The sequence below is a fragment of the Mustela lutreola genome, chromosome 3, assembly GCF_030435805.1.
Source record: "Mustela lutreola isolate mMusLut2 chromosome 3, mMusLut2.pri, whole genome shotgun sequence".
NCBI lineage: Eukaryota > Metazoa > Chordata > Mammalia > Carnivora > Mustelidae > Mustela > Mustela lutreola.
In genome coordinates this window covers 203,133,857-203,157,155 of record NC_081292.1, presented here as the reverse complement: position 1 = coordinate 203,157,155, position 23,299 = coordinate 203,133,857, and the positions used below count along the sequence as shown (strand labels likewise).

The following is a 23,299-nucleotide window of genomic DNA, read 5'->3' as shown; positions in this document are numbered from 1 at the left end:
CAATACTCATTATATAATATTTCTTAAACGTATTAACAGCCTGCCTAATGTCTTCAGCCTATAGGTCTATCTTTCTAAACCTAATTGGATACCAGTACACAGAACTATATTAGAAAGTATACTTTTGATATGAATTCTAATCAGTTCCTATCAAGAGTTAAGGGAAATGATATTTTGAATGAGACAGCTCAAGTATTCGAAAGTCTATCAAAATAGATCATGAGATGGTGATATGCTTGGATTCACAGCATCTTGGGCCCTTGTAGGTTTGTCTTCCAGGGGGAAAGAAATGTATTTTAATTTTACTTTCAGTTTCTATCAAAGATTATGATAATAAGAACACCTCTACAACCCACTTCTGCCATTGCTGTCAAAGGTCATCAAAATCATGTTCAGTCATCTTACTCGAAGTACCTTCTACATCGCTTCCAAACCTGAGTACTAGCAAAATATCCCTAGATGATTCCGGCAACCTATTTCTGAGAACGAGCTATCATTGTGAATCCACATGTCTAGGGGCAAGAAGTGGTGGTGGTAGATTTGTATTTTTAAAATATCACCAGGTGATGCTGATATGTAGGATTTCAGAACCATTACTCCATGTAAAATGTAAGACTCCTCTCTCAAAAAACTGCTCAGGGAAAAAGACCTGAGCAGTTTAAATTAACTGCTTAATCCCAGTTAAAACTTGTCATATATTCCTCCTCACTTCAGAAGCCAGGAAACTTAGAGCCATATTTTATAACCATTAAATCAAAGTAACTATCTTCATTCAAATGATGGTAATACTTTTCGTCACTCTGAGCATGCCTAGTAACAATTATTAACTCGTTCTATTTGTCTGTTTCATAAACTCCCTCAAATCCTTATTGAAAAATGGCAGGGTATGCCTGGAGAAAGATACAATAGCTGAACTGAAATTAAACAAAGGCCAAAGTAAACTACATTTCTCCAGAGACTTCTATTTATGACAATATGTGGACTCTATAACCTGAAAATAACTATCTAGTTCAAAACATATAAGAATGCCGGAAAAAATGCCAAATATAACTTTTCTAATGCGTAGCTAAGGAAGCAAAATAAAATAATAGGGAAAGTCTAGGGGCTAAACGTGAGGGAACACATGAGTTGGGAGGTAATTATGTGCGGAAGTGAACAGCTGCCCTAGAGACTGCTGATCCCTGGTGGTCTAAGCTTTGTTTTAATGAGTCTCTAGCAAGATGGGCCTACGTGCAAGGGAGGGGGTGGCAGAATGGCTGTTAGGAAACAAAGCCTCAAGCCTGAGCAGAGAGGAATGTCACATTGGCTACCCCCACAGAAAGCCAAGAATACCGAAAGGTGATAGAAAATTTCAGAATGCTGAAAGGTGACAGAACCTCTGAGTGAGGAACCAACAACATCTTGTTTGACCTTGTTTTTTGGTGGAGAAGAAAAAAGACTGTCGCCTTAAGATTGTGACCACCAACTTGTTCTCATGCAGACTTGGTAAGCATTCACACTGCCCGTGTTGTCCACAAAATCCTTGGCAAGAATTTTATTTAAAAAATGGTCTTTGGGGGTGCCTGGGTGGCTCAGTGGGTTAAAGCCTCTGCCTTCAGCTCAGGTCATGATCCCAGGGTCCTGGGATCGAGCCCCGCATCAGGCTCTCTGCTCAACAGGGAGCCTGCTTCCCCCTCTCTCTCTGCCTACCTCTCTGCCTGCTTGTGTCTCTGTCAAATAAATAAATAAAATTAAATTTAAAAAAAAAAAAAAAAGGTTGTTGGTCTGGAGAGACCTCCAGAGTAACTGTGAGGAGAATATGCAAATTCGGGAGGAACCACCTTAAATTAAGGCCTTAAGGACTTCCCTGCATGAAGTTCTTACATGTATGAGCCCATAATGATAAAGGAAAAAGACCCATAGAAATAAACCACCATGAGCAAGTGTCAGATCAGTGAACGGAGAAGTGAAAGAGAAATGAATATACGACTAAACACAGGCGACAATAAAAAGTGACAAGTCCCATGTGACAACTTACTGGAATTCCTAGAAAATAAAAATATTGAAAAAATAGAAACTTTACGATGAAGATAAACATCCTCACAATGGATAATTTCACAATCACAATGTTGAATAAAATAAAACAAGTCACTCATTACAAGAGGACTCCACATATATACACAGACAAGGAAACACTAAATGGAAATTGTTTAGGGATATGCAGACAGGTAGCAAGTGTATCTTAAAATTTTCAGATTAAGAACGACAAAATTCAAGATTATGATTCTTTTGCTAGAAGGCAGAAGCAGAGGAAGGTGAGCAGGGAAGGGCGGTGGGGAGCAGGAAGAGCTTAAAGGCATCAGTAATACTACATTTCTCTCGTTAGATTGTAAGTACACAGGGGTAACTGGATTACCACTTAAAACTACACACTAGTCTCCTGGACCCTTTCCTGTACATGAAATATTTGTGAACTATTTTAAAAATAAAAAGAGGGGTGTCTGGATGGCACAGTCGGTTTTAGCTCAGGTCATGATCTCATGGTCGGGAGATCAAGCCCCGTTTTGGGCTCTGTGCTCAGCACACAGTCTCCTTCAGATCCTCTCTCCTTCTCCCGCCCCATCTGCCTGCCCAGCTCATGTGCACATATGTGCTCTCTAAAATAATACTTTTAGGGACGCCTGGGTGGCTCAGTGGGTTGAAGTCTCTGTCTTCATCTCAGGTCATGATCCCAGCATCCTGGGATCAAGCCCCACATCAGGCTCTCTGCTCGGCAGGGAGCCTGCTTCCTCCTCTCTCTCTGCCTGCCTCTCTGCCTACTTGTGATCTCTGTCTGTCAAATAAATAAATAAAATCTTTAAAAAATAAATAAGTAAATAAATAAAATAATATTTTTAAAAAATAAAATAAGAAGGAAATGAGAAAGCTACTGATTGGACTTACAAAGCTTGAAAACCTTTTAAGTTAAGGAATTATCAGACATGCTCGACTTGTATACTAGACTGCAGTAGCTCCCGTTGAAATATACAAGTTCAGCATAGCTTTGCTAAGTAAATGGCCAGAGAGAGAAGCCAAGTAGAATCTGTGATTTGAGAGTACAGACACTAATGCTGATGGGAAAAGGTATATGTGGAGAGTAACCAACCGGAGGACCGTCTGAGAGAGCTAGAGAAGTATCAGGGGCTGTGCAGCATGGCGTGAGTACCACAGCCAACCCTGACTGCCTGCCTTAAACCTGAGCACAAACTTTAATTCCTTCCCTTAAGAAAAGTTTCAGTCCAATGCAAGACTAGACTAAGTAACTAAGTATACTGTAATGGAAATACTGTATTTTTTAATTAAAAGCTTCTCATAAGCCAATGTTGCCAAGCCTTTTATATTCCGCACAGCAGAGGACACAGGTCTACGCCTTTTAGAAGTTGTTTGAAATGAATGTCATCATGAAAATTCAAGCAATCAGAATATCCCTGTTACTTACCCACTTGGAATACAGTTTTGTCTCAACTCTTGGCACAAAACTGACAGCCTTAATCATGGTATCATAAACATTTAGAAGGATGTCTATATAGTCACTGAACTCAGGTTCAAACTTAATGGTGTCATTTTCAAGAATCAGCCTCATGATGAAACCAGGATGTTCAAAAGCTCTAACAGAATCCTGCCAAAAAAAAAAAGGATACATGTATGTGAGTATATACATATATATGTGTGTGTGTGTGTATATATATATATATATATATGAATAAATGGAGAAAGACTAAGCAGTGCAGTGGTCCCAGTTAGAACTCATGGGTTCTCACCTTTCCTCTTATGCCCTAGACAGTTAAGCCAATGAGGAGGTCTACTAGAAAGTGCAAGAGCACTTCCCAGCTAGACATGTTGGTGTTTAGTACCCACCAGGCCTACAGATCAACCAGAGTTGGGGTCAAGGTTTCAGAAAAAAGAGGATGTGCATAGCAGTGGGGCTCTGGAGTCATGCAAGAAAGAGCCTATGAGAACATTCGGATTCCCAGGCCCAGCGCATACTCAAACAGGACCTTCTCCTGGAAAGAAGAGAGTTCCTTGCAGAAACCTCCCCCAGCCATCATGGCCCAAATTTCCCAATGAGAAGAGTTTTCATTTCTCTTCACTAATCCTCACCAACTAGGTGATACTCGTATATCCTGAATATTCAGGATACTAAGTGTTTTTAAACAGGTAAGTGATCTAAAGATGTACTTCTTCTTCTACCACTAGTAAAGGTCTTTTTTTTTTTTTTTTTAAATCTTCTTCCTCTTGAAAATAAATTAGTAGTTGAGTAGTGGTGTTATGGCACCATACTTACTGGTGGTTGTGCTATTAAGTCTGTGAAATCCTGCATGGAGACCAAAGTGAGTTCTTGCAGCTGTAAAGTCATAAGCGTAGCTGCGCAGTTGAAAAAAGATTCCAATTTGGCACTGCTGTCACTAGTTGGCAATTGCTTTTTTTTATTACCTTGGTAATAAATATTCTGAACTTCTGGAAACCACCTTGAAAGCACAAAAGACTTTTAAAAGTTAATACTTCCAGTGAATCGCTCCTCTTACGTTAAGCATTAATAGTAACTTCTGGACATCCAAAGGTCTTCATAGAGAGCTCTATTGCTAAGACATTATCTACCCTCTGAAATGTAAGCACTAGCATACTTCAATTTTTCTAGGAAAAGAAATTTTAATCAAGGCCAAGAGAAGATGACTCAACAATGTGATGTGGTGAGGAAAAAAAGAAAAAAAACCCAAAAACATCAAAAAATAAACCCTGACTCTAACTCCTGAAACTATGCTTTCTGTACTTTTTGAATAAAAGTTTATTGGATATTACAAAATACTATGCACCAGTCTCCAAAATGTTCTTTAGGGAATGGATTTGTTAGTATAAAGCTAAAATGTAAATAGCTGCTTAAACCAAGAGAGAGCTTATTTAGTACTATATGTTATTGGTACTATATGCTATTCTGTTTCACAATGACTTGAAAACAAGACAAATCAATAAAATCAAGTGTATTATTTTATTCCCCTTATTGTGAAACCCTGAAAGAATGACTGATTTAGAACAAAGTCTCAAACGTGTATGTAACCTTGTAATAGAAATGTAAATTCACATATAGATACATAATAGGTTTTTAGCTTATAAAACCACTAAAACTACAAAATTAAGGAATACCGATACTTCTTTCATAAGAGATCATGAATTTTTTTTAAATGGCAAATTCACATATAGATACATAATAAGTTTTTGGTTTATAAAACCACTAATACTACAAAATTAAGGAATACTGAATCTTCTTTCATAGGAGATCGTGAAGTTTTAAAAAAACATAGTCCATATACTTTCAGGAGTTGCCAAATCCTTTCAATAAAGATCTCAATTTTAAATGCATGTATTCATTTCTTTAACAAATATGTGTTTAATGTCTACATGCTAGAAACAGTTTCATGGGAAATGTAAAAAGATATGACATCATCTCCTATCTCTTATAATAAAAAGGCAATGAGTCATAGCAGAAAACAGTCTTGAAGTCAACGGATTGAGATATAATTTTCCATTTAAGTAACAGAGAAGGGTTTTATAATGAAAATGGCAATTTCATTGATAGATGGAAATGAAATGAGAAGGACCGTGAGGAAAGGATCTGAAGTAGAAGCGGGATAATAAGAAAAATAGGTGGGTAAGTGGGGCTAATTGATCCAATAATTTCATTGTCTATAATAGAAGTAATAGAGAGATTTCTTCCTAGAAGATAGAAAGAAAGAAGTGGGGGGAAGTCTGAGAGGACTTTAGTAGAATTGGGAGCTGAACACGAGAAGTTGGGACAGCCTCACTCTCTAAAATGAGGCCATGGCAGATCTTTCTGCAGTAAGGTGTCCTTGTGGAAGCAACAGATAATGAGGAAAACTAACAAATACTATATAGAGAAGAGTAATGCTACATTAAGAAAGGGGACCGAGAAACTTCCGGTAGTTTGGACAAGAGATGGAGTAAGTTTGGAGCTACAGAACTGGAAAACGAACAAATAAAAAGATATGTTTTAAAAATTATTCTGTCATTGTCCCAAAGATATTTACGGGGATCCCTAGTATGTACAAAACACTTTGTGCAAAATATTAGTCAGTCTCCAAAGTGCCTTGAGGCTAAGAGAGGGATGAAAAGATGAACACATAAATACATATTACAAAAGAAAGGCATTAAAAGAGAATAAAGGGTCAGAGGTATTCAGAAGAAAGTGATCATTTTTAAGGGGTAGCAATAGAGATTTCATAGAAGACGGATCATTTGAGCTGGGTACTGAAGGGCAGAAGAGAGGCTTCTCCAGTAATGAGCCACATCAAGTACTGTAAATAGCATAAATCATACTATTTTGCTGATGGTATTCAAGAGGTTTTTTTTGTTAAATTTCCTTAACCTCTGATTCAGTTTGATAGAATTATGTGTGAAGATGGTAATGCTAAGAGTCACAAGTTTAAGAAGGAAGCAACTAAACAACTTCCAAATGTTCCTAGAATTCCCATCCCACAGATGAAAACAAAGAAGAGTCACTAATTTTTTTAAAAAATCGATAATTGGTTAAAAAGGAGAACGAAGAGACTTTATCCACTGAATACTTAACAGTTATAGACTGATGTTAGAAGTTATGTCTTGTTTAATTTAACAGGACTATTTCTCCAGGCATGGCCCAAGGTGAAAGTCTTTTCAGACCTGAGAATGGAAGTGCTAGGTTAGGTCCAGGTTGCAGAAGACCTTAAAAGGTAGGTTTAGAAATGGTGACTTATTTTGTCAACAAAAGGGAAGCACTAAATTCGGGGTTAGGACATGTCACATGACGGTGGTCTGTAGGCTACACAGGAGGCTAAAAGAGCCCAGCAAGGGTAGTTGCGGTGGGAATAAAAAGGCATGTGCAAGAAAGAGGCTTCTGAGCGAAGATCAAGGACAACTGGTGGTCCTCAGTCTAAAAAACATAAAAGGATTCAAATCATAAAAAATCATAAATCAGTAACAGAAGGACACTCTGGCAATATATAACTACATAGAAATTAGACAACACAATCCTGCATGGCCAGTCAAAAAGGAATTCATATGGGAAATCAAAAAATAATTTGAGATGAATGAAAATGAAAACACCATTTACCAAAACTCACAGAACACAAAGAAAGCAGTGACTGGAGGAAGTTTATAGATGTCAATGGCTACATTAAAAATGAAAAAAATCTTAACTCAGTAACTAAATTCAACTAGAAAATGGAAAAAGAGAAAACTAAACTCAAAACGAGGAGAAAGGAAGAAATAAAGATTTGAGAAGGGGAAAAAATAGAGAATAAAAAAAGATAGAGAAAATCAACAGACCCAAAATTTGGTTTTTAAAAAGATCAGCAATATTGGGGAGGAGCAAGATGGCAGAGGAGTAGGAAACCCAAATTTTATCTCATCCCAGGAATTCATTTCGTTACCAAATCATTCTGAACACCTACAAACTCAACAGGAGATCAAAGAAAAGAATAGCAGCAATTCTATGAATGAAAAAGTGAACACTTTCTGGAAGGTAGGACTGCGAAGAAGAGAATCCAGGGCAATATTAGGGAAGAGAGACCACAGGGGAGAGAGAGCTTCTATCATCTGGCTACAGGCAAGTGATAGAGCAGTGGAGCAAAAATCTGAACATTAAGAAGTCTGCTCCACTGAGGGACATCGCTCCAGCGGCTGAATGGGGGGAGGGGTAAAACCCTCACTGGGACTGTGTGGTCTCAGGACCCTTGGGGTCACAGAAAGACTGGGCAGAGCTCAGTGGCACAGCTCCCAAGTATTGGAGAGGGGAAGCCAGCTGCAAAGACAGAGCCGAGGAGTGGGCTCTCAGCTCAGGGTTGTCATAAATCATTATCTGTGGCACAGTTGGGCCACTACTCTCCAAGGAGGGACCCCACAACTAGCAGATCTGGGGAGACTCTCCTTCCTCCACTGGGAGGAGCAGCATGGGATCCTCCACAGGAACCTGCTGAGTTTGGACACTCCAAATGGGGTCGTGTGCCAAAGACAGAAATGCTCAGGCACAAGCCAAGTGAGCATGAAGTGTGGCTAGGGACCAGGGAGAGAGGAGTGATTGACTGCTTTTCTCTGAGGCCACACTGAGGATTGGGGCCCTGACCTCTCACCTCCTCTGGGGCCAGCGACTGGGAGGCCACCGTTTTCATTCTCATTCTCCAAATCTATACAGAAAGCTTTCAGGGAACAAAAGCTACCAGGAGCAAACCCAAGTGGATTATTCTGCCTGGCCCCTGGCAAGGTCAATGCAACTCTACCTCAGGCAAAGACATGTGAAAATCAGTGCAACAGGCCCCTCACCCAGAAGATGATCAGCAAGAACATCCAGCCAAGACCAAGTTTACCGAGCAAAGGGAAGTGCAAAATTCTAGCATTAGGGGAATATAGCACATAGAATTCATGGCTTTTTCCCCATGACTCCTTAGTCTTTCAAAGTTAATTTTTAAAACTTTGTTTTTTTCTTTTTCTATTTATTTTTCGAATTTTTCTTCAACTACCATCTTATCAATTCCATTTTTAAAATCTTTTTAGATTTTCAGCTTTACAGTCATATTCTACCCCTTCATTGTATTTAATCTTATTTTTTATATAAATATAAGTTTTTCTCTTTTAAAATTTTGGGATACACTTTCTTCTGACAGATGAAAATATACCCTAAACCTAGTATATGACTTTGTTCTTGTCTCCTGCCTGATCACATTCTCTTTTTTTTCCCTAATTTTTTTCTTTTTTTAATGAATTTCTTAACAATTCCTTTTTAAAATTCTTTTTAAATTTTCATCTTTATGGTCATATGCCATTCCTCCATTGTATTTACCCTTATTTTTGTATATATATAAGTTTTTCTTTCTTTAAAATTCTGGGAAGCAGTTTCTTCTAATAGACCAAAATACACCCCAGATCTAGTGCGTGGCTCTGTTCTATTCACCACCCGCTTCCCATTTCTTTCCCCTCCAGTTTCAGATCTCTCCTGATTTGTTTATATTTTTCTGGAGTCATTGTTACCCTTTTAGCATTTTGTTCTCTCATTCTTCTATTCTTCTCTGGACAAAATGATAAAACAGGAAAACTCACCTCAAAAAAGAAAGAAAGAAAGAAAGAAAGAAAGAAAGAAAGAACAAACAAGAGGCAGTACTGACTGACGGGAGCTTAATCAATATGGACATTAGTAAGAACTAGAGTTCAGAATGAAAGATACTAGCTGGGCTTGGGAAAGGCATAAAAGATACCAGAGAATCCCTTTCTGGAGAAATGAAATAGCTAAAATCTAAACAAATTGAAATAAAAAAGGCTATTAATGAGGTGTAATTAAAGAAAGAGGCTCTAACTGCTAGGATAAATGAGGCAGGAGAGAATTAGTGATATAGAAGACCAAATGATGGAGAATAAAGAAGCTGGATGAAAGAGAGATAAACAACTACTAGACCACAGGGTCTAGTGACAAGAGATAAGTGACACAATAAGACAAAACAGTATTAGAATAATTGGGATATTAGAAGAAGAAAGGGAGGGGACAGAAGGTATATTGGAGCAAATTATAGCAGAGAACTTCCCTAATTTTGGGGAAACAGGCATCAAAATCCAGGAGCCACAAAGAATCCCCCTCAAAATCAATAAAAATAAGCCAACCCCCCATCATCTAATAGTAAAACTTACAAGCCTCAGAGACAAAGAGAAATGCTGCTGCCCCTCGGAACAATTTGTTACTTAAACTGTAACCCCTGGAGGATATTACTAGTTACCAAGCACATTTAGATATGGCCTTAAGAAATACATATACTGGCAACAGGTCTTTGGGGAGAAGGACGATGTACGACCGTGAAGCTGGGCAGCTGGGGATGCCTGGCTCACTCAGGGCAGAAGGCCACCCCTTCCCAGAAGCTGGGCAGCCGGGAACACCGGGCCCGCCCAGGGCGGAAAGCCGCCTGCTTCAGGGAAGCCGAGCACCTGGGAACGCCCAGTCAGCTCAGGGTGGAACGGAAAACCGCCTGCTTCACTTATCCGTTATTGCTCTTTTCTCTTCCCAGAAGCGCCTGTCGTTAGTTAGATGAGTCCTTTGAATGTGCCTGGTTAACTAGAAACTCTATCCTCCTCCTTGCTAGTCTGCAGGACGTGACTAACGTTTGACCTTCATCAATCCTTCTGTTGGCTATTGTTTTCTATCCAATAAAAGTGAGACTGTGGAGTTGCTCGTGGCAGCCGTCCTTTTTGACTGTTGTCTCCTGCTCCCAATCTCTTGCAGCTGACTTGTTGGTGCCTAATTCTTCTCTCGTCACCGACTGGAAGCGGCAGAGAAAATACCAAAAGCAGCCCGGGACAAGAGGTCTGTAACCTACAGTGGTTGAAACATTAGTTTGGCAGAAGACTTATGGCAGCCTGCCAGGTCAGAAAGGACTGGCACAATATATTCAGAGCATTAAACAAGAAAAGCATGCAGCCAAGAATACCATACCCAGCTAGGCTATCACTGAAAATAGAAGAAGAGATGAAAATCTTCCAGGACAAACAGAAACTAAAAAAAAAAAATTGTGAACACCAAACCAGCCCTACAGCAAATATTGAAAGGGGTTGTCTGAGCAAAGAGAGAATCTTAAAGTAACAGACCAGAAAGGAACAGAGACAATATACAGTAACAGTCACCTTACAGGCAATACAGTGGCACTAAATTCATATCTGTTAATAGTTATCCTGAATGTAAGTTGGCTAAAAGCCCCAATCAAAAGACAAAGGGTATCAGATTGGATAAAAAAAAATAAGACCCATCGATATGCTGTCTACAAGGGACTCATTTTAGACCCAAAGAAACCTCCAGATTGAAAGTGAGGGGGTGGAAAATCATTTACCATGCTAATGGACATCAAAAGAAAGCTGGGGTGGCAATCCTTATATCAGATAAATTATATTTTAAACCAAATACTATAATACGAGATGAGGAAGGACACTATATCATACTTAAAGGGTCTGTCCAACAAGAAGATCTAACAATTTTGAATATCTATGTCCCTAACATAGGAGGAGCCAATTATATAAGCCAATTAATAACAAAATCAAAGAAACACATTGATAATAATACAATAACAGTAGGACATGAAAACCCCCTTCACTGAAATGGACAGATCATCTAAGCAAAAGATCAACAAGGAAATAAAGGCTTTAAAGTACACACTGAACCAGATGTACTTCACAGATCTATTCAGAACATTCCATCCCAAAGCAACAGAATACACATTCTTCACTAGTATACATGGAACATTCTCCAGAATAAATCACATCCTAGGTCACAAATCAGGGTTCAACTGGTACCAAAAGACTGGGATCATTCCCTGCATATTTTCAGACCATGAAGCTCTGAAGCTAGAACTCAATCACAAGAGAAAAATTAGAAAGAACTCAAATACATGGAGGCTAAAGAGCATCCTACTAAAGAATAAATGGGTCAACTGAGAAATTAAAGAATTTTAAAAATTCATGGACACAAATGATAATGAAAACACAACTGTTCAAAATCTCTGAGATGCAGCAAAGGAGGTCCTAAGAGGAAAGTATATAGCAATACAAGCCTTTCTCAAGAAACAAGAAATATCTCAAATACACAACCTACCCCTTCCCCTAAAGGAGCTGGAGAAAGAACAGCAAAGAAAGCCTAAACTCAGCAGGAGAAGAGAAATCATAAAGATCAGAGCAGAAATCAATGAAATAGAAACCAAAAAAAAAAACAGTAGAACAAATCAATGAAACTAGGAGCTTGTTCTTTGAAAGAACTAATAAGATTGATAAAACCCGGGGCAGACTTATCAAAAAGAAAAGAAAAAGGACCCAAATTAATAAAATCATGAATGAAAGAGGAACCATCACAACCAACACCAAAGATATACAAACAATCATAAGAACATATTATGAGTACCTATATGCTAGCAAATTAGACAATCTGGGAGAAATGGATACATTCCTAGACAAGTATAAACTACCAAAACTGAACCAGGAAAAAATAATAGAAAACCTGAACAGACTCACAATCAATAAGGAAATTGAAGCAGTAATCAAAAATCTCCCAAGAAACAAGAGCCCAGGGCCAGATGGCTTCCCAGGGGAATTCTACTAAACATTTAAAGAAGAATTAATACCAACAAAAACTACAGGCCAATGACCCTTATGCACGTACACACGAAAATCCCCAACTCAATCCAACAACATATAAAAGGAATTATACTCTATGGCCAAGTGGGATTGGTATTTATCTCAGGAATCAGATTAGTTCAGTACATGAAAACCAATGTAATGTATTAATAAAGTAGAAAAATCCACTATTTCAGCTGCAAAAAAAAAGCCACACACACATACACACACACTAGGCAAAATCTGTGGTATTATATGATAAAAAAAATCAACAAACTAAGTATGAAAGGGAAATTCCTTAACCTGATAAAGGGAAATTACACAGCTAACTAAATGCTGAAAGACTGAAAGCCTTCCCCTAAGATCAGGAACAAAACAAGGATCTCTGCCCTTGCAACTTCTTTCAACACTATACTAGAGAGTCTAACCAAAACAATTAACCAAGGACAAGAAAAAACCACACAGATAAGAAATGAAGAAGTATAGCTGTCTATTTGCAGATAACACAATCATTTATATATATATATATATATATATATATATATATATATATATATATATAAAAGATATGAAGTTTACACATAACCCCCCCCCAAAAAAAAAAATCATTGGTACTAATAAACAAGTTTAGCAAGGGTGCAGGATACAAGATCAGTATACAAAAAGATAATTAGACTTTATCAAAATTAAAAATATTGTGCCTCAAGATGCCTGGGTACCTCAGTCAGTTAAGCAACCAACTCTTGATCTCAGCTCAAGTCTTGATCTCAGGGTCATGAGTTCAAGCCCCATGTTAAAAAAAAAAAAAAGTACCTCAAATTTATGCCTATCAAGAAAATGAAACGATCAACCACATAATGAGAGAAATATCTGCAAATCGTGTACCTGAGGGCTTAGTATCCAGAATATATCAAGAACTCTTAAAATTCAACAATAAAAAGATTACTCAATACAAAGTAAGCAATGATCTGAATAGACATTTATCCAAACAAGATAAACATATGGACAATAAGCATTTGAAAAGATACTCAATATAATTAGTCATTAAGGAAATGCAAATCAAAACCTCAGTAAGATAGAACTTAACATCTACTAGGATGACTATATCTAATCAGAAAGATGGACAGTAACAGTGTCGACAAGGATGTAGAGAAAGTGGAACCCTCATACATTGTTGGAAGGAACATAAAATCTAACAAACGCTTTAGGAAACACTGTGGGAGTTCCTCAAAAAGTTAACCATAGAGTTATTATATAACCGAGTAATTCTACTCCTAGGTATCTACCCAAAGAGAACTAAAAACATGTTTATAAAAATGTTCATAGCAGCATTATTCCTAATAGACAAAAGATAGTAACAACACAAATGTCCATCTACTGATGAATGGATAAACAAAATGTGTTAGATCCATACAATGAGATATCATTTGGGGGGCACCTGGGTGGCTTAGTGGGTTAAGCCTCTGCCTTTGGCTCAGGTCATGACCTCAGATCCTGGGATGGAGCCCCACACCGGGCTCTCTGCTCAGTAGGGAGCCTATTTCCCCCTCTCTTTCTGCCTGCCTCTCTGCCTACTTATGATCTCTCTCTCTCTCTGTGTCAAATAAATAAATAAAATCTTAAAAAAAAAAAAAAAGAAATATCATTTGGCCAGAAGAAGGAATGAACTATTGATATATGCTATAACAGGGATGAACCTTGAAAATATCATGCTTAGTGTAAGAAGTGAGACATAAATGAATACATATTATATCATTCCACAGAGATGAAATGTTTAGAATGGGGACAGAAAATGTACTAGTGATTGTCAGGGCATGTTGGAGGGGAAATCGGGAATGACTGATAACAGATAAAGTGTTTCTTTTGGGGGGTGATGGAATTAGTGGTGATCACTGCAAAACCTTTGAATATATTATAAACTACTGAAATGTACACAAGAAGGTGGTGATTTTATGGTGAGTGAATTATACCTCGATTTTAAAAAGTAATTAGCAATACACTGACTATGGCTGGAGGCAGGGTAGGGGTGGTAAAGATGTAGACGATAAGCAACAGATAGAAAAAGTCACAAAGTTTTCAGCTTGGCCTGGGAATGGTCTAGAACAAGAAGAGTAGCATGCTTGGAAGAAAGAATTACCACTATAATGGAAATGCTAATATTTAGATGCTGACGTGATATTCAACAGGAGACATATAGTATGAGGTTAGTAACAAGGGCCTAGAGCTCAAAAAACTTAAGATCTTTAGACAGATAAGGCAGATGAAATCTTGACATTGCCAAGAATATAGAGAAGACTCACAAGAGTAAACACCTGAGAGGCCCCCACTCTTGGCAATAGTAAGAACAAGTACAGCTAGGAAAAAAACAAACAAACAGAAAAACCAGAGGCACAGGGACCTAGAAAAACAGCTTCCAGACGGCAGGGGTGATAAACCACAATAAATGCTGAATAGAAGCAGAGAATGAATCCTGAGAGAAGACATCTGGGTTTGGCGTAGATACCATAATTAATCATTTGCTAACTGTTTCTCCATTGTGGTAAGCTGGTGTTCTACCTTTTAGCCATGATAAACACATTCCGGTTCACTATTTAAAGTACAGTCAGAGTGTTTTCCCCTTAGAATAAATCAGGGAGCACTGAGGCTACAGCAAATCAATCTACAACTCTCCACAAAATTTTCAGCAAAGGTTTTATTCTGCTCTGTACTTTGACACCCAATTTACCAAAATTTATGGTGGTAATGTATTCCTCCTGGACTATAACTCGAAGTTACCGATCAAGAAAATTTATCGGTTTTATGTCCTTAAGGGGTCATTTTCTGCTCTGTAATTAATTATGGGGTTTCATTCTATAGCTCTCATCTATTTGTTTATGTTAACTAAATACTAATATTAAATAAAATTCTAAAGTTCTTTCAAGTGACTTCAGACAAAGAATTTGATTCTAAAATATTGGAGAAAAACAACAAAGATACAATCTTTAGCTATCAGGATGTATCTCTAAGTAACTTATGAAAATCATGAAACCATGCAGGAGTTTCATGCTCTCTGCTATCTGAAATTTGAGCTAATTTTAACATCCTATTTATAATAACTCAACAACCCATGATAGAAACATTTTCCTGTATTGTTTCAGAGCATGCTCTCTGGCACCTACATTGGTAATTATCATATGTGACTATTCCATTTTTAAGAGTCGAGCCAAGATGTTTAATTATCATGTGATAAGTCTAACCTCTCAGTGTGATAGTAAACTCCTTTAAAGAATATATTTTCCCTACCTAATAGTGCTTTAAACTTCTTTCATTCCCCATCCAAAAGCAAAATGAAAGAGGTAGAGTGCCTTAAATGTAATATTAATAGTAGATGTTGAATATCTAGCAAATGGATTAGTTGATGATCATTCTCTCCCTGGTATTCAACCCCTCTCACAGAGCAGAAGTAGAAACCAGAATTGAGAGAAAAAAACATAATCATTTTAGTTCCTTCACAATCTATGTTGTGTAGAACATCTGGGTAGACAGTACAGACCAATTCAGTTAAAGACACTATACTTAGTTCTTGAACAGAAGTAATTACAAACTTGTTAAAATCAGATTTTCTAAATGCAGTTAAAATGTAGTTCCCCGCCAATAACATTTTTAAATTTGTGCTTTCCTCCATGAAATTTTAAAACTTTACATTTTAAGGAGAGTCTCTTTAGCAGATTCCATGTGTTTCATGACAATGGTCTGAAATATTGACAGTTCTAATGCATCCTGGCGATTATGAAATTCTTCTACATCAACTAAACGTAATTTTCTGCAAGACATAAAAATAAACAATAATTAAGGCAGGAGATTTTTTTGCATTAAATATTTTTGTTAACTGATCTCAAAAATATAATATTCCTCGGTTTTATCATTAAAATTTGTGTTTAATAAAATTAAATAGTTAAGAACATAAAATTTTTAAAATTTTAATTTTTAAAATAATGTAATTAAATTTGATAAGAACACAACATAAGATTATGAAACATTATTGTGAAGTAAAACACAGTTGAAATAACTGGGATTTGATAGAAAATTTAGACTGATTTTTGCTTTCAAATCAGAATAATTGCAACAGGAAAAGAGGTAAAGCTCAAAGCTTAAGAAAGCTCACTATACCTGAAACAAAAATTGTACCCACTCTGGAAAGAAAGTAACCTTGCATTTTAGGGAGCCATGTAGTGGGGGAATTCTCACACCTGATTAAGACCTAATATATCAGTCTTTTGATCCTGTCTGGTTTTGACTTTTTTTTTATTATGTTCAGTTAGCCAACATACAGTACAACATTAGTTTTTGATGGAGTGTTCAAGGATTCATTATTTGTTTGCTCATCACATCATCTAGTTATCCTATCCCCCACCTCCCTCCCTTCTGTAACCCTGTTTCTTTCATGGAATCCAGAGTCTCTCATGGTTTGTCTCCCTCATGAATTTTAAGAAAACATAGTGCTTCCTCTAGTCAACAGTTTCCCACACACCTTCTTTTCTGACTACAGTGCTATGGATCTTTGTTATGTACATGATTTACACATTTAAGAAGTTTCTGTTGTGGGCTCTATGCTGGATGTGGACCCCAATTCAAAAAAATAATAATAATTTTCTGTTGGGGAAATTGGGCAGCCACATGCAAAATAATGAAATCGAACCCTTATCTTATACCATACTCAACAATGAACGCAAAATGGATTCAAGACAGGAATGTAGGACCTGAAACCATAAAACTCCTAGAAAAAAACATGGGTGATACATCCCTGGACACGAGTGTTGGCAATGATTTTTTGGATCTGATGCTAAAAGCAAAGGCAAAAGCAAAAAATGAACAAGTGTCACTACATCAAACTAAAATGCTTCTGCACAACAAAAAATCAACCATTAACAAAATGAAAAGGCAATCTATTGAATGGGAGAAAATATTTGCAAATCATATACTGAAAAGGGGTTAATATCAAAAATTCATAAAGAACACATAAAACTCAATAGAAAAAAATCTGATTAAAAAATGGGCAGAGGATCTGAATAGACATCGTTCTAAAGAAGACATGCAGATAGCTAACAGGTATATGACAAGATGTTCACATTACTAATCATGAGGGAAATACAAATCAAACCACCACGAGATGGTCCCCCCACACCCGTCAAAACGGATATGAAAAAAGGATAGGAAATAACATGCATTGATGAGAATGTGGACAAAAGAGACTCCTTGTGCACTGTTGCTGGAAATGTAAATTGGTGCAGCTGCTATGGAAAATAATACAGGGTTCCTCAAAAAGTAAATAATAGAACTACCAGATTATTATATACCAATTCTACTTCTGAATATTTATCTGAAGAAAATGAAAACACAATAAAAGAATAATGTACACCCGTGTTCACTGCATTATTTCTAATAGCCAAAACGTGGAAACAATCTAAATGTCCATTGACGGGTAAACAAAATGTGGTGTACAGATATACACAGTGGAATAATATTCAGCCATAAAACAGAATGAAAGCTTCCCATTTGAGGCATCATGGATAGAGCCTGAAGGCATTATGCTAAGTTAAATAAGTCAAATATAGGAAGACAAATAAAGAACTTTATAAACTCCTATGTGCAATCTAAAACGACAAAAACTGAGCTCACGGATATAGAAAACAGATTGGTGGTTGCCGGAGGCAGGGGATGGACGGTGGACAACATAAGCTTCACTTTCTTAGACATCTTCCTTTTATTTTTAGTTTTTTAAAGATTTTATTTATTTATTTGTCAGAGAGAGAGAAAGAGCACAAGCAGGGGGAGAAGCAGGCAGAGGGAGAAGCAGGCTCTCTGCTGAGCAGGGAGCCAGATGTGGGACTTGATTCCAGGACCCAGGGATCATAACCTGAGCCAAGGGCACATGCTTAACTGCCTGAGCCACCCAGGTTCCCAACATCTTCCTTTTATATTCAACTACTGTAATCCCTAGCCTATGGCAATTTCCACATATATGTACCTACAAGCTACACATACATATTCATATATGCACACTACTTTTCAAGCAAAAATGCCCATATGCTATGTAGGCTGTGACTGTATTACAGATGCTCTCTCTGACATTCAGTGGGCTCTGTCAGTCTCACTACTGAAGGACATGAACTTGCACCTTCCATCTACAAGCATCCCCTTTCAGCTTTCCACACTCGTGCATTTTTGCAGTCGTTCAGATGACTTTTCCATCACCATTCTCCACACCTCTGCTACACAGAGATGTCCCATACTTTCAACACCTGCTGAGAGGCCAAACACTTTTCACCTAGAGGAAGGATGCCCTTTATAGTCAACGCTGGCTCCTACTCTGAGAGGCAGTGCTGCTGACGGCCCGCCCCACTCAACATTCTCATAGAGTGAAAATGACTCATGTCTACGAGGGCAACATTGGAATTGGTGGAGTCCTCTTCCTACCCACAGACTGCAAAGCTTCTTTCTCGTTTGTCTTCACCCCAGATGCCCTGAGGTTTGCTTCAGTTGCTGCTACTAATACTTCTGCCACTATGATCACGGACAACAGGTTTGGGCATATCCATTGTTTACTGTTTTGTTTTGTTTTTTATTTCAACTTTGTTCCCTTTTTCTTCCCCTTCATTTTCTTGTCTCTTGCCTCCTGACGTTGGCCAACAAAGTCTAGCCCGTTGTGGACAGTACTAGGCACTACAGCCTCACCCGCCTGCATCCACTTCAGTGTGTCCTGGCAATTCCAAAGAGATCCATATCTATAAATGGATATTTAAAAAAAAAAACACTGGCATTGTTGTGAGAATGAAATATATATATCACTGTATGAAAACATCCTTCGTGAGAGCGATACTATACAGTGTGGCCTCATGACTGCATGCAAAATTAAATCATGGCCAAATTTAAGCAAAGAAGTCCACATTATACAATGGAAAGCTGAAAGATGTTCTAACAGTATTCAGTCTGACCAACAAAAGCCATTTTTATGCTATGGATATGTGTGCCTGTGTGTGGATGCACATATGTATTTGATAATATGAGTACACATAAAAATAATGAAAGATATCCCACTGGATGGTTATCATGGGTCTTTAGACTGGTGGAAAGAAAGGCAGAGATGAGGAAAAGAAAGGCTGCGGGAAGTCAGGCAAAGTGAAGATTGCACTTAAAAAGTATATATGAGGGACGCCTGGCTGGCTCAGTGGGTTAAGCCGCTGCCTTCAGCTCAGGTCATGATCCCAGCGTCCTGGGATCGAGTCCTGCGTTGGGCTCCTTGCTCTGCAGGGAGACTGCTTCTCCCTCTGCCACTCTGTCTGCCTATGCTCACTCTCTCTCTCTCTCTGACAAATAAATAAATAAAATCTTTTTTTAAAAAAGTATATATGATCACATTTACATGTTTATGTAAAGTTACATATGTAGCTGCATATTTAATTAAAATTTGTTTTTTAAAAGGCAGACAGGGACAGAGCGAGGAAAGGGCGGGCCTTGGACAGCACAAATCATTCTACCTGTGAGAAAACAGAATGCCAGGGAAGACAACGGGTGAAGAGAGAAGCTATAATCAGATGCTGGCAGAGCCCAGGCAAGGAGCTTGGTTTCCTAGAGCAGATGGCAGGGGTAGGGCTAGAAAGGTACGCTAAAGAGCCTAACTCTGGAAGGAGTTCAGAGAAGTTGGTCGGAGAGATGGCCCTAGGGCATGTCCTGGGGTTTCCCAGGGTGGGGCCAAGAGCTGCCTTCTGCCACGGCCATAGCTTGAAAGACAGTACTTTCCTTCTGCTGGTTTTGGGAGGCAGAAAAATGTGCCCACTTGCTGCGCCCTTCTGCCCACAGCATACATACAGTAGAAACCAGGAGACCCTGGAGAGCGGGTCACTTGTCACAAGGGCTGCAGATGTAGGGGTTGAAAATGTTGGGGTGGGGGTGGGTAAGACCACCTGGGACACAGGTGCCTCCTCTGGCATAAGACAGGACTGATCCAGGTTCTGAGGTTCCTGAAGGAAGGCCTTCTTTAAGAAAAATAAATATAGATTTGTATTACTTTTGTACATTTTCTAAAACCATGTCTACGGGTGCTCGTTGCTAGGATGCCCACCAGTGCCTTAGAAGAGGTCATGCAAGGGTGGGCGGGAACATGAAGTAGCAGCTTCTAAACTGTGTGGTCGATGGTCCTCAGCCTGGGCAGCAAGCATGTCAGCTCCACGGCGCCCACCAGCATCCACATCCCGCTGCGCCAAGCACTTGCCAACGTGTGGCTGTACCGTCCCCACCGTGACAAGGTCTATGAGGTGATGCCTAACTTCCTGCTGTCACCCAGGAACTTTAACTCATGCCATTCAGGTGTGCCATATTTACTAGGTTCCTAACCATCTAGATGACTGTAGCAGCTAATGGTCTGTGGGATTTAAAACACAGCATGACAATATAGACCCTTAAGGGTGATCACCTTAAGTCTGCATGGTAATGAGATACGGGACGGGAGTAGGGGGGGAACTGAGTCAGAGGTCAAAGACAATGTTCCTGATTTACTCTACCACTACATTGCTGATTTAAACCCATGTTTGAATACTGATGGTTAAGTTTGTAGTTATTTTTTTTAGTTTGCAGTTGAAATAGTAAAAGAAACAATTAAGATGTGACAAAATAGCTTTTATTGCTCTTTTAAAAAGAAGCTCAAGGGGCGCCTGGGTGGCTCAGTGGGTTAAAGCCTCTGCCTTCGGCTCAGGTCATGATCCCACGGTCTTGGGATCGAGCCCCACACCGGGCTCTCTGCTCTGCAGGGGGTCTGCTTCCTCCTCTCTCTCTCTGCCTGCCTCTCTGCCTACTTGTGATCTCTGTCAAATAAATAAATAAAATCTTAAAAAAAAAAAAAAAAAGAAGAAGAAGAAGCTCAAGAAGGCCAGAAATACTCACTTAAAAGTCCCGTGCCACAAATCTAGCACTGCCAACATTGTAGGGTTCAATGTGTTCAAGTGATCCTTAATATAATTGCTTGCAGCTAAAAATGATTTCCTCCAAGGTTTTGGAAGAACTTCCATTCTGAAAACAAAGAAAAAAGAATCAACTATCTCTAAAAAATCAGAAAAAAGCATTGTCATGCATACTTTCTGAATAATAATAGATTCCTTTTTTTTTCTTTAGAGAGAGAGAACGGGGGAGGAGGAGCAGAGGGAGAGAGAGAACTTTCAGCAGGTTCCATGCCCAGCACAGAGCCTGACTTGGGACTCAAACTCACAGCCCTTAGATCCTGACCAAGAGTGGGTTGCTTAACCCATTGAGCCACCCAGGCACCCCAATAATGGTTTTACTTTAATAAAAAGTATTATGTATCCCTGACAATAATAACAAAATACATAATTATGTATGGAAGATACATAAAGGCCATACTTTCTATGGCCTAAGCCATATGATTTTAGAATAATGAACACATGAAATTATACTTGAATCCCTTTCTTTTTTTAAGATTGATTTATTTGAGAAAGAGTTCATCAATCAGGGGAAGAGGAGTAAAGGGAGAGGGAGAACCAGGCTCCCTACTGATCAGGGAGCCCCACACAGGGCACAGTCCCAGAGCCCCAAGATCATGACCTCAGCTGAAGGCAGATGCTCAACCAACAGAGCTAACCAGGCACCCCTGAATCTTTTTTTTTTTTTTTAATTTTATTTATTTAAGTAATCTCTGCACCCAACATGGGTGCTCAAACTTAGAACCCCGAGATCAAGGGTTACATGCTCTTCTGACGGAGCCAGCCAGGTGCCCCATAAACTTGAATCATAAGTTAACTTGAATCATAAAGTAACTATTTTTCCTTTAAATACTTGGTCAAGTTCACAAGTAACTCAAAATGATCAAATAGAAACAGTAGCCAACTTTTTCTCATATACGTCTTGAAAGAGGTAATTTGAAGACACAAAAAGTTTAAATTTTTTTTAAAACATCTTAAGTATTGCATGGAGCACTGGGTATGGCGTATAAACAATGAATTTTGGAACACTGAAAAAAAAATAACAATACAAAAAATATATATATATATAGTCCAGCCTACCTGTGGAAATCCCCTTCAACTTAATCTCTGTTAATGTGTAAAGGACACTTCCAAAATTACCAATGCTAAGGTCCTTATTTGAAGCCATTTACTCTGTAACTCCTTTGACATGCATAGTCATCCTTGATACATTAAAGATATGCCATTTTCACCTTTCAGAATGTCTTTAAACCTCCATATTTTATGCCTACAATATTTTCTTCTCATGATTTTAAACACTGAATCTCACTTTATTATGTGTAAGCTTAACTCGGTTTTTCAGTTGTAGTCATTCCACCTTTACAACTACAAAAGGTGATTTTGGTCCCTTCACAGGAGAAAAGCTGTTCTCCACATAGGATATGTTGGAAATGACCACATAATTTTTTCTTGCCATTATAGGAAAACAATCTGAGGCACTTTCAAATAATATGAAAGAAGCAAAACAATTTTTACTAAATCATAAAAATGTAAGTTCTATTCTTCAAACTATTTAAGAGATTTATTCCTAAATGGGATTTAGGGATTAGGGAAAATATAGAGTGAGTGTACTTTTCTATTATGTGTCCTATATTTTAATCTATGTAATAAATTGCAATATGTTCTATATACACACATATTTTCTGTAATGTTCCCGGTATGATTTATGCATTCCAATTGCCATCAAGTTCTTATATCCCTATTGTATCCAAAGCCTGTGCTAGTAGCTATGGAAATACAAGGATCTATATAAGCTTCTTTCACCAGGGTACTTCTGTTTTAACCACATAGGTATCCATCTCTCTGTCTGTCTACCCATCTACCCATGGATTTGTAAATAAAACATACTAGGGCTTAAATACACAAACTTAATAAGAATAATCAGTTGTATAAATGAAGTATATAGGTTATAAACATATATATGAGAAATACAATCAGTGTATAAATAAATACACATACATAGAAACAGTCATATAATTAATATTCTTAGAGAAAGTTAATCACTTACTCTGCGCGATGGGGTGGAATTTCAGCTGTTTTTTTATCTTCTTCTTTTTCCCTAGGATCTTTCAAAACAAAATCAACTAAAAGAAAATTGAAAAGTTCTGATAAACATCCTTATATTAATTATGGCACATTTC

At 38.1% G+C, this 23,299-nt stretch overlaps 1 protein-coding gene across 1 annotated transcript in view; it reads right to left on the bottom strand.

Annotated features, from left to right (window-relative positions):
• DNAH7 (dynein axonemal heavy chain 7) overlaps positions 1–23,299 on the bottom strand; it is a 263,533-nt gene that overhangs the window by 199,617 nt on the left and 40,617 nt on the right. Inside the window, exons 8-12 of the mRNA XM_059168545.1 lie at positions 23,167–23,242; positions 21,067–21,192; positions 15,830–15,949; positions 4,304–4,487; positions 3,458–3,637 (exon numbers count right to left, since the gene is read on the bottom strand). Coding sequence (XP_059024528.1) covers positions 3,458–3,637; positions 4,304–4,487; positions 15,830–15,949; positions 21,067–21,192; positions 23,167–23,242 — 686 coding nt within the window. The remainder of the gene's footprint in view (positions 1–3,457; positions 3,638–4,303; positions 4,488–15,829; positions 15,950–21,066; positions 21,193–23,166; positions 23,243–23,299) is intronic.